Source organism: Sinocyclocheilus anshuiensis, unplaced genomic scaffold (assembly GCF_001515605.1).
Source record: "Sinocyclocheilus anshuiensis isolate Anshui unplaced genomic scaffold, SAMN03320099.WGS_v1.1 scaffold1079, whole genome shotgun sequence".
In the NCBI taxonomy this organism is placed as follows: domain Eukaryota; kingdom Metazoa; phylum Chordata; class Actinopteri; order Cypriniformes; family Cyprinidae; genus Sinocyclocheilus; species Sinocyclocheilus anshuiensis.
Window position 1 is genome coordinate 2207369 of NW_015548207.1, and position 13088 is coordinate 2220456.

General features: G+C 39.9%; 1 protein-coding gene across 1 annotated transcript in view; it reads left to right on the forward strand.

Annotated features, from left to right (window-relative positions):
• Window positions 1–13088, forward strand: part of LOC107653614 (glypican-5-like) — a 50873-nt gene that overhangs the window by 6121 nt on the left and 31664 nt on the right. The window contains exons 3-6 of the mRNA XM_016440366.1: window positions 1941–2650; window positions 5054–5235; window positions 5383–5442; window positions 5798–5920. Coding sequence (XP_016295852.1) covers window positions 1941–2650; window positions 5054–5235; window positions 5383–5442; window positions 5798–5920 — 1075 coding nt within the window. The remainder of the gene's footprint in view (window positions 1–1940; window positions 2651–5053; window positions 5236–5382; window positions 5443–5797; window positions 5921–13088) is intronic.

Here is a 13088-nt window from a genome sequence, read left to right on the forward strand (position 1 = left end):
CACAGAATATCGCAATATATTTAAAATCGCAATAATATTGTATTGTGACACAAGGATCGTGATAATATCGTATCGTGAGGCCTCTGGTGATTCCCACCCCTAATATGCCTGTGTGTTTAAGGGTAAAGTAATCATTTAAGTATGAACTTTGTGGACTCTTGGTAATGTGTCTGTTTAGGAGTTAGTTCACACAAAACGTCTGTTCTTACCAGTATGATTTTCTTTCTTCCATGGAAGACAAAAGTAAATAGCTTGCAGAATATCTCTCAGAATATGTCTCTTTTTCTTAATGGGGACAAGGACTGTCAAGGTCCAAAAACTACGCCAATGATGAGACGTGAGAACCAAAGATGTTTGAGATTGCTGACATCAAACCTGCTCCAAAATGCAGGGAGGATGATCTGTTAAAGATGTGAGAGTGAGTACATTTATGGGTGAACTATTTCTTTTAAAAGTCCTCTCTTAATTCTTTGAAAAGTAATTTCACTGTAAAGCAAATCCAACATACGCTATTTTCATAACAACTGTCCAACAAAGCCCAACTATTCTCTTCAACCTAAAAAGCACTAAAAATACTGTGCTCTACCTTCTCTTGATCTAAATTCAGTCCTGGGTGCAGTGAGTTATTCTGACACTGATCTTTTTTAAAGTAGGACCCACATCAAATCCAGTAGGCACTGAGTTAATAGAGTGATCAGGGGTACAGTGATCCTAGTTGACCCTACTATCTGTCTTTTCAGAACATCCTGCTGTCTTAGAGGTGAAAGGTCAGTTGTGGTGGATCCCAGGCACCCTCGGTAACTCCTGCGATCTGCATGACCTCCCCCCACATGCCTCCATGGCCCAGAACCATATGAGACGTGCCCCATTACACGATCTGGGCATAATCCCCTGCCATGACACCTGATACTGAGGTGTTTGGATGTAGTTGCCAAGATACACCCTAGTCTGAATTTTTAGGCATGTAGTGCTACAAGTGTTTGATTTGAATCGTTTTTAACATGCAATGCTTCCTAATCATTCATACAAACCACCCATCCCGACTCTGATGTTTGGGGCTTAATTGAAGGGATCTAGATAGAGTTCTTGACCTAAGAAGGTTACTCACATATTGTTGTTGGAGTTACAGAATGCCCGGAGTGCCACTGAGAGATGTGAACGCCAGTATCAGGAGCACTGACGCAACATTTCAGAATCCCTACCGTTTTTCTTGCAAAACCTCAAAGGCTTGTTATAGAAAGATTCTTATGGGCGTCTTTAAGTATCGTGAACCAAACAGGTGTTCTATTGTTTCTCCATCAATAAAGAGCAATCATAACTTTCGGCTTGCTGTTTGCATGCTAGTCATTCATAGAGAAACATGACGGAGCTGGAATGCTTTAGTCGTCATGAATGAGATGACATTAAAGCAAACTGCACTTTGAAGGGTTCTACCAGCTGTCAACTTAAGTACCCGTCTGTCACATGTCACACAAAAGTTAATATGCCATTGTAAATAATGCATATGGTACAAATTACTATGATCCTCAACTTCCATTTGCAACCCGGAGGCATAGTGAAGTATAAGATGTCGCCCTGACTGCTAAAATTGGCGGTAAGCTTGTCGCATGTGTCACATATCTCCAAACTAACCTTCAGCCCAATAGCGCCAGCCCAAAAGATCCATGGATTAAGTGTTGTCAGATCCCATTAGTCCAATGGAAAGAGAGATTAGATGTATAAGAAAGAGTTGTAAGCAATGCGAAACAAGGCAGATGTGTACTGTGATGGACGAGTATGTTTGACCCTTTCGTAAATGTCAAACAAAATTACTGCAAGTGTTGGTCCTCTCATGTTACATATGTTTATGCATCTAGGTTGACTACGAAATAGCTGTTTAGGGAAGTCAATTTTAGTGCTCGTTCAGTCCAGAATTTCTCTTTTATTTCCTCTTCCTACAGATACCTTCTATTCCCTGCTCTCCTTCACTCTAAATCATACCTACTCACTCTTCGACAGCACCTACGAGACAATCTCTAAAGACGTGAAACCCTTGGTGTCTACCCTCTTCTCTGACCTTGACCTCTACCTCCGTGGTGATGCCAACATCTCTGTGGATCACTCAGTCCACAGTTTCTACGACAAACTCTTCCCATTGGTTTACCAGCACCTGGTCAATCCTGGCTTGGGCTCAAACGTTTCTACCTGGTCCTCCGAAGGAAGCGATTGCCTACGTGCCACTCGGCGTGACATCAACCCCTTTGGCCCTCACCCACAAGAACTTGCTCAGGGATTGTCTAGGGCACTAGTGGCCGGTCATGCCCTCAGTCAGGCACTGGCGGTGGGTGCTGAGGTTCTGAATGCTACCGAGTCGGTGGGGATGGTGCGGCAATGTGGACGTGCACTGGTGCAGATGCTGTTCTGTCCGCACTGCCGTGGATTGACCCTGATCCGGCCTTGCGGAGGCCTGTGTCTCAATGTGATGCGGGGTTGCCTGGCAGGCCTAGCTGAGTTGGATGGGCCCTGGAGACGCTATGTAGCATTGCTGGAGGGGCTGAGCGGGGCACTAGCAGGAGGATACGAAGTGGAACTGGCGCTTCTACGAATCCGGGAAAGAATTAATGATGCCATCCTTACTGCGCAACTCCATGGACCGCATCTCAGCGCCGTGGTGAGTCATGCTTCTCTGATTCATAGAACACGTTTATTTTTATTCCACAAACGAGCTACACCATATGCTGGACTAATCAGTTCTAGCGTGCATGCCCTTTCAGCAGCATGTTCAGTGATTGGTGCATATCAAATGTCTCGCCCAATCAGGCTGTGCAGTTGCAAGGCTACAGTTTTGCACATGCTAAACTCTTATTTTTGCATGTACTTAAATTGATAATTATTATAAATTAGCATTTAGCCTAAAAAAACATGGTCTGTTCTCAATGGTGTTACGAAGCCCTGCATTTATTATATCTGCTTATTATATCAGTTTATTATTAGCTCAGTGATTAGGAGCTTGATTATGTGGTAATATGACACGTACTGTAAAAAATGTGTCAGTCATGACAGTGTGAATATGGCTATCTGTAAGTGAATACCCAGCCACCCACCCTGAGGCTATTCATACCATCAATGCCAGAGTCTGTGTGCACGACAGAGGACGACCATCTGCCGGTCTCTCTCACTCGATTCTTTCACTGGAATCGTGGCTAAAGGGGCCACAGGGGTCAAGGGTTTTGTGACAGCTCGGCTTTGCACCCATCATGTCCTGGTGATAACAGCTCTATATGGGTAGGTCAAGTTTGAGACCGCATTCCCACAAATCTCTCTCAAAGAGCATAGACTTACCAGTCAGAATGGGAGATATTATTACTTAAGCCCCCAACCGCAGCCCCCATAATCTCCAACCCCAAGCTTACTGCTCTACAATGGAGGCTGCTTGTGGGAGTTCGACCCCCCCTTAAACGCTCCTTCACTGGCTCAAATGTTGCTCACTCACTGATGCCATGATGGGTTCGCGTTACCTGGTCTGGGCCCAGGCTTAATGGACAGAGCACTAACAAAGTTGTTAATTGTCAATAAATTGATCTGTAGACTGATCAATTAAGTTATGATTTGGCCAAAACAAAAACTACACCAGTGGTTCTGCTTTGTGACACAGAATTTACATTGGACATCAAGTGGCAGCCCAACATAGAAGCAAAGTTACTAAAAATTGAATTCTGATTTGTGTGTTATGCTCTTAGCAGCCAGTAATTCACTGCACAGACTATTTGTATCATCATTGCAAGTTATTTGGTCTTTATTTACCTGCCTTCCATAGATCTGTTCATTGTTTTTGAGGACAGGGCCCAAAACAGATCATGCTACTTGTCCATGTTGGCATTTAGCTAATTTGGCAAGCTTCTACTAAGTTATGGGTGAATTAGCAAAAATGCTGCAGAGTTTTATTCAGCATATTGCTTTATTTACTATAACTCACCACAGCAATTATTTACACTAATGTCGCTAATTACGATAATTATTTTAGAAATAATTATGCTAATGTAACTATATAGGGCCCCTTATGCAGTGGTCAGGATGTAATTTATACCAGTGTTGTGTTACAAATTGCATTCAGTAACATTTCAGAACACAACAACGTACTGAGCTTGCGTAGCTAGAAGCTAGAACATATTAGCTTAGAGTTGGCCTATTTTGGGGTCTTAGAGGTACCCTTTATTGTTGACGCTCTATAAATGGAATCGGGTTCATTATAATGTTGTTGCTAATTGTAATAACAATGAGATTTTGAAGAATATCTTGTGATATCTTTATTGTACATAAGATGTCTATATGTGCCGCCCAGCTCTGGCATTGACATGGAGGACTATAGGGCCTCCCCAGTCCCTCACGCTGCATGTGGTCTGGCGCTATCTTGGTGCTGCTTGAGTTGTTTGGGTGTTGTCTGGTCCCAATCAGCCTGATGTCCTGCATGCAAATTCACCTCTGGACAAAGACAGCTTCCGTGAACTGGCCGGCCCCTTCCCAAAATGCAGTGCAGCTAGCGAGGGGCCAGAGCAGGGGAATGAGAAAGTTTGGCTAATCCTTAGATAAATAAAGCTATGTAGAAGATATACATATAAACACATTTACACACGCTGGCATAAATAACATTTTCAGTCCTTATTCCGTTTTATGATTTCTGGAATATAGCTGAAATATGTCAAGTATGGCAAAACGGACTATGATTGTCCTTCTTATTTTGATTTTGATTTGATATTTGATTTTTTTTTTAGCGATGATGAGAGGCTGAATAAAATAAAATACACATTTTCTGTATGCAAAAATGTTAATGTATAATAAATCAGCATCCAATACAGTGAAAGCTTGAGCTTATTGTGCTGGTTTGTTCCAATTTAAAACCAATTATATTGTAAATATTATGTGATATTGTGCCACTTATTAGTGGCCACTAGATGGAGTAATCTCTTTGAATTGGTGTGAGTCAGTTCAAACTGGCCTAAATTGTGTCATTCGTCATCATTTTTTCTTACATATGTTTTCAAACCCATAATAATTCCCCATCTCTCTCTTTCAGGTGGGTAAAGTATGTGGTTCCTTGACTGAACCGGTTTCCTCCACTCCAGTCAGTCCCACCTCGAGAAGTTTGAGTCCTTCACTACACCCAACCATTGAACTCCAAACCTCAGTCACATCTTCCAGTCCCACAACACTACCTGATACAGGCAACCAACATGAACACATAACACTAAAAAGAAGGTGAGAAAATAACATGTATCCACTGCATATATAATTGTTGAACATATTTTGACCCTTCAAAATTATATATAGTAACTTCCCTGCTGTTTGCCTTTCTTTCTTTCTTGAATACTTTCCTCTCAATTCTGCATCTGTCGATGACCTCAGGTCTCTGCCTCTGAAACCATCCAAAAACGACAAACCCAGAAGCCTGAAAAAGATTTCAAAGTAAGTATTTATTAGTGAAGACTACCATTTTAAAGCAATAGCAATTCAGCTTCCAGGTTTCCAAGGTTTTTTTATTATTATTATTTTGTCATAAAATGACATTGGCTGTCAGACTAAGAACGTTCTAATGATTTAATCCCACATCAAATAAACGTGTGCGAGCAAGGAAGAACGCTGTCAGCATTAATAACAGTCACAAACAAGTACAGGAGGCCAATACGCCGCTTGTGTCTAACAGTGTTTGGGCATGTTTGATTAGAGTAGCGTGATGAATGGGGCAGAACTGGTTGTACTGTATAATTAGGCCTGGTTTGATGGTTTTTGATAATTTCCTGAAAGCCTGAACTTCCTGCAGGGAGTTTATGGGCTACATCCAGCGGTACAAATCGTTCTTCTCCATGCTGCCGGAGATGCTGTGCGAGGGGGAGGTGGTGATGGATGAAAACACCTGCTGGAGTGGAGAAGATGTGGTGGAGAGGTAAGCTTGTCCTGTCAAAGGAGGGCTTGAACTCAAATTTGCATGTTAATGCATGTATTATTATGGGTCAATGACATGGCACTAATTTTTTGTATACATATATGTAGAAATAAATATAATATAGCTTTGAGTGGCTCTATATTAAAAGTAAATTGAGCATATTGAATATATATTTTCAGGCTGGCTGAAGACTTGTTCTTCACAAACATGAGAATGTTTCTGTTTTCCCACACAAATTGATTGTAATTGAAGACAATCAAATCAGATATCTCTCCAGAAAGGTCTCTATTTACTCTGTGAGGTCATGAGGTTCATAAAATGGCCGAGAGGAGTGATGGTTGCCATGGATTAGCGTGGCTTTTCTCCAGTCCTCTTCCGGACAGAAGCTTCATTCAGAAAGTTCTGGAGCTCTATTGTGACACAAATGAGATTCCCTGAAAAACACACACTCAAAATAAACGTTTGCATATAGGCGGTTTTGCTATCAGCATATGTTCATTTAGACACATTCTCTTTTGACTTTTGCAAAACAAAATGACCATGATCACTTTGCTTGAATGGACAAAGTTTTGTAATTCCAGATATATCCCTATTCTGGCCTCATTTGCTCCTCAGCTTTGGCTCAGAGGTTAGAGATCCCACTCCACATCCACCCCCTGGACAAATTGCCCCATCGCCGTCCACACTATGGCAGTAACGCAGGGTTGGCACCGTCCATACTGGGGGCCCCCAGTGGCACAAACACTGGGTAGTCCTGGAGACAGGCCACTGTTACCATGGAGCAAACTGACTAGCTTGCTAATCCTTTTTTTGGTTTGTGAAATCTCTGTATTAAGACAAGACAAGTTTTTATCATGTCAACCCTGTTTTGTCTGAAAGATAAAGGTTTACTGGTTCCCCTAAATGTCATCGATTGGTTGCAGATAAGGTCCAATACAAAACGTAAACATTAAATTTAGATAAAGCCACATTTTTGCCACATGGCATTTAGGTGACCACTTATCTTTCAGACAAAGTAACTCAGTTTGACATTATAAAAACTTGATTTGTATTTTCTAGTACAGAAATTCCACAAACAAAAACAGATTAGCAAGCTAGACCATTTTCTCTATGCTAACAGTCACAGAAATTAATGGTCACACTCTCCATTTGTTGGTACAAAGACTATTGGAACAAAATTCTGTGCAGTATATACTGCCTTGTGTTTTACAAATGTGAAACAGAACATGCTAACAGCATGACAGTGCCAACATTCAAAATGGTAGTAGGCCTATACTACATACATGCTGAACACATTAATCAACAATAAATGTTTCAAACAGTAGTACGCTATATTGCTTGTAGTGAGTTGCAAACACTTCTCTTAGAAAATAGGCCTAAACATCAGTTTGCTAGTTTTATCCTTTTTGTGTAAAATGTCTTAAAATAATGAGTGAAGAAAGAGACATCACAGCTGATAATACAGTTCATTCATCACAATAGAAATGGAAAGTCAAGTTAAGTGCAGTGCATTATGGGATTGGGTTGTATACTTGAAGTTTTGATGTAGTAGATGTGCAGATAATTTGCATTCTGTGCACAGTATGCTATACACTGCAAAAATATTGAAATTAGCATATTAGCATGCTATTCTGGGTATAGCATATATAGCCCTGTGAGCACAATCTCTTCAAATACGTTAACACTGCCCCCTTTTGGACAAAATAAATTCTTATTTAATAGTTTTAACATTACTGTACATTCAACCATGTTTTCTGAGGCAAAAATTCCCACAAATGATTGCATGGTTTTTTGCAGGAAACTAAAGTATTAGCCATCTAAATATATTCTGCCACTTGGTCATAATAAACATTGGGATCAAAGAAACACACTGAGGAAAATGTCCAAAAGCGCTTTCACACCGAGTTCAGTCCAAAACGTGCATTTTTTTTCCTTCGAATTTTCAGGTGCATTTGGATAGCTACGCAACATTTCAAATTGAGTGAACAAGGTCATTTAAGAAAATGCTTAGCTGAAGTTGTGGTTCACCTCCCACTGCACAGTGAAGTGTATGAATAGATGTTTTAGGATGGTGGAGTTAACCAAGGAAATGTTAGCATGACTTATAACTTGGTGTCAGCCAGACTCCAAACGACTGGATGTGTGAGGTTACCGTGGAAACAGTTTGTTTTTGTTTTCATTTTAGGCGACTGCCGTCCGTGGTCAAAGTCCTTTTGGGTTGTTCTTAGTTTCTCTCTTTTTCTCTCTCACATTTTATCCATTACTGACGCCACTGTCGAACTTTAACCCACATAAAACAGTGAACAGATTGGAAAAGTGAGGCCATTGCTGACTCACTGTAAATCGTCATGAAACACTACAGCCTCGTTCTCAGTTGTGTCCGTGACTGATTTGACATGCTTAGTTTTCCTTTCCTCTGTGGTCTTAGACTGGCCGTATCCTCCAGGACCATTACAGCTCTATTAGATTATGTGTTTTCATTGAGGACTCGCCCCTTGTTGTGCTCACTATAACACTTCTTTTGGTTTTTGATAGCTTAAAAACTGAACATGCTATAAACAATGGTGGTTTAAGATGGTTTAGTTGGTCTCCCAGCCTGGTTAAGCTAGTATTTAGCTGTACGATTGGTCTTAAGCTTGTAGCTATGTTTCGGAATATGATAACTTGTTTATATCCAATCTAAGCTGGTTATTAGTTAGTCCAAGTATGTCATTAACTAGTTCATTAGCTAATTCAACATGGTAAACAAGCAAATGTTTTAAAAACCACCCTGACCGCCATAAGCCGGAATGAACAGCTGTTACCTGGTTTCTTGCTAATCTCAGATTGTCTACCATGTTCAAAAACACAGCTACTATCTTAAAATGGATTTTCAGATGGAAAAATGACCGAAAATGGTCAAAAAACATTCGACTAGATCAGTGAAAACTGGATAATTGTGGCTATTGCTGCTTTTTTTTCAACGGGATTTATTTAAAATCATTGGTTTGAGCCATCTCAAATAGCACATATTCGTCTGCAAGATGTCTGTTTAAGATCGCTTCATCTGGAAAGCATCTGCTGTGTACAAACATCTGATAGACGTCTTTAAGATGTTAGTTTTACATACATTCTAAATCATAAACATCTTAAAAGACATTTTCTAAATGTCTATTTGACTTCTGATAGGAAACGTCCTATAGACGTCCTGCAGATGTAAATGCAGTTGTCAAATAGACGTCTCCGTGATGTACGTGTGCTATCAGGGACATAACTTAGCTAAAAGGCTACATTTGACAAATTAAGAATTGAATTTCATATTTTGTTCATCTAATTTTCACTTACATTCTTACTTTTCTGTATAAAATGTTCATGTTCAGCTTAGCTTCACTGTAGGTATACTTATACCTCTGCCTGATAGTAATGCTAATGCTAATGCACACAGTGTTTGGTATAATAAGCCTAAAGTAGGTGTGTTGCTATCATAATGATAGTGACTTAATTTCAAAACAGCACGGTGCGATTTTAGCATATTTAGCACCTGCTTACAGGACTGCTAATAACGCATGTTTTTGCGCTGAGATACTGTTGCGCAACTATTTAATAAATTCTTCACTTAGGCCAAAACCTATTGAACTATCTATCTAGTATTTCATAGATGGGCCTTAGTGCTGTCTAAATAGGTTTCGATATATAGCATACAAATACTACATGATAGCCTACACTAATATTTGCAGTATTTATAGTGGCTGATTGACCTGAAAACCTGTAACGGATACTGTAACTGCATATAGGATATCCAGTGCTTGTATTACAACTTATTATTGAACTACACAATTCCAAACAGCTGCTTTAATACAGAACAGCGCTGTTAGCTTTGTGCAGCTCAAAGCTGACTAGATATATTACAGCTGTCCTACATTAGCATGGGCCCTTCCCAACTTCATAGACCACAGACAATAAATAGGATGGAAAACTAGCAACCAGAAGGTCTTACACCCGGTTATTACACACATGAGAAGGCACACAGCTGAATTCATGCTGACGTAAGTCAGGATAGCATAGCTTACTCAGATGCTGTACACCAAAGTTGTGTATTCTATAGAAAAAGACTTGTTGAAATATTAGAGTACAGCATCCGTTTAGGCTGTCTGTTGTTGCCAAAGGCAATAACTTGTGGAAAAGCTGTTCTAAAGAATGAAAAAACCTCTAATGCACAGCTCATGAAGAACGGATATTGCTAGCTCATTAGGTGCTGAGTTTCATAACCTTCTGAGCAAACAAATGAGCTGATCCAATATAGCAGATGAATTTAATTGAAGCTTTGCTCCTCACAGGGGTATGTGTGTATGGTTTCTATGGGAAAATAAGCAGTGTTTAGTCGAAGGGGAACTGCAAACTCTTTGGTCTTGAGCTGGGTAAATATTTGTCTGACTTTTTTCTGGTTTGGATTCATTTAGCTGCTAATTATTGTGAGAAATGTGGGTGACTGCAGTGACAGGCCCACTGCACTGAACTGTAAAACCCATGTTCTCGCTAACACATCTGTTTAAAGAGCCTGATGTTCTTTGTAGCTTATTTGAAACAGTTTGTCTGTGTCATAATCAAAGTAATTCATGAGGTGGCTTGTTTGTTGTTTTCTTTCTTTTGTGTAAGAAATCTTTTCAGGAAGAACAGGACTTGATTATATGGGTATTTGATTGGATTGTGTTGGGATGAAACGTGGTAGGCTATGCTAATATTAGAGGCGCTTGCTGAGGCAATTAACAATAGCTCATATTTGCGCTAAAGCACACTGAAGTATCTATAGAAAGTTCCAGTCTTGACCAGTGTCTATGCTATTTTTGACTAGAAATTATCAGTGATAAAAATGTATTTCTGCTTGTTTCAATTAAAGTTGCATGTATTTCTTAACCACCTCAAACAATTGCTTATCAACACAGGCATATATTTTAGTTGATGTCTCCAAAAGTTTGTTTTTGGTGTTGCCTCTTCTTATATCTTAAATTTGGACTTAATATTTTTACTTAAAGGGGTCATATGATGCGATTTCAATTTTTCCTTTGTCTTTGGAGTGTTACGTCACAATATGGTAAGGGAGTAACATTTCCGTCACACGCTTGAGGAATTCGGCCAATCACAACGCACTGGATAGCTGACCAATCAGAGCACACCTCGCTTTTTCAGACCGATGAGCTTTGTAAAAATCGACGCGTTTCAGAAAGGCGGGGCATAGAGGAGAAACAATAATGTACAGTATGTGGAAAATAATGTGTTTTTTTAACCTTAAACCGCATTAACACATTTCATTACACCAAATACACAAAATAATGTTCTTTTTAGCAGCATCATATGACCCCTTTAATATTTTAATATTTATAAAAAAATACATTGAAAGTCTAGAATCTCATGAAGACTTTAGAGTCTGTTTTTTTACTTGGTCCAGTACACAACCAGTACAAAACTCTAGCAACATGCTAGCAACACTAAATTTTGTTAGTTTAATTAGTTTGGTTAGTTTAGTTAATTCACTACTGACTACACGAAGACAAGGACGTTGTAGTTGTTGATCTTCCATCTTTTCTAAGGAGTTTCTTGAGTCTGGACTTGACTTGGTCCAGTACACAATCACCTAGAAACACCCTTGCAATCACCTAGAACACCTAAGTAACCAACTAGCAATACTAAGGCTGCGTTCCAGTTCACTTTTGGACACGCACTCGCAAACTTCCCTAAGCACTTACCCTTGGGGGAATCCCCGCTGCCATTTTGATGTGCATTCCACTTCATCAAGTGGACGAGGGAAGTTTACATAGACATACCCTCGACCTCTCGATTTTGACCGAGGGAGATAGGCTGCGTTCCACTCCACTTTTAGACATGCACTTGCGAACTTCCCTAAGCACTTCCCCTTGGGGGAATCCCCGCTGCCATTTTGAAGTGCGTTCCACTTCGTGAAGTGGACGAGGGAAGTTTATATGGACAGACCCTCGACCCCTCGATTTTGACCGAGGGAGCGAGTCTGCTTCATATGCACACTTCAGGCCGCTCCATAGACCACAATGCAACTCGATTGTGACGTCATCGCAGATCGCGTTTAATTTATCCCCACCCCAAACAACTCTATAATATATAAATTATTTTTTTTACATTTATAACAGCCCAAACATACCTATATACATATAGAATGCTGCACCAAACAAATTCGTAAGGGGAAAAATGTAAACAATATACCAACTCCATAGCGGATTCTAAGTGATTTAGGGCTTAGGACGTTCCAATTCAGCACATTCCAAGGCTTCCGCCAGTAGTGGGCACTCATGCAACATAATCAATGACATAGATCCGAGTAAATGAGACGAAGGAAAGTTAGCAAGTGAAGGGCATAAAAAAATGGACTGGAACGCACCCTAAATCTGTTATATATTCCCAGACTTTTGTTGAAGTGTTTTCCCTGTTTCTATTGTGTCAATTAGTTCCTCTTTTGTGTTAGCCCGGCCTTTGTAGCTCCATTATTAGTTCCCATGGTTACCCTTGTGTGTTTCCTAGACAACTAACCACTCCCTCTCATTTCCTTGTTAAGCTTGTTAGCCCCTGTGTGTATATGTGTGCCTTGTCCAAATACCCACACTTGCAGTCTTTGCACTTGACCACTTATATGACATATTTCCTGTATTTGGCCCAAGTGTTCAAGTGAGGATGAAGACCACAAGTGTGTGTCTTTTCATTACCTGATGGGACACACTTATAGTGTTGTAAAAATGCAAGTGTTTACATAGCTTAATTTTAAAAATCAACTTCTAAATGTCTGTTCAGTAGTCCCTATAACATGACATAATTTTAATTTGTGGTGCTTCTAATTTAGTGATAAAAAAGCAGTTGCAAATGTTGTACAAAATAAATATCACCACTACTCATCTTTGCACCAATAAAATGTAAAAACTATGTTTTTCTACCAAATTATATGTAACATCTAATTATTATATTAATATTTAACTTGCATTGGAAAGGTTTCCGTGACCTCTCGTGAGATCTCGGCAAAAAGTCTCACGATTTATTTCCAGAACATGATGCATGATGGGATACACTTAGCCTCGAATAGCGCTCTGGAGCGATATTCGAGATAGTGTGGATTTAGTGTGCGTTAAGGGCACTGCGCTTTGCCGTTTTTAAGACCTGGGACAGTCTT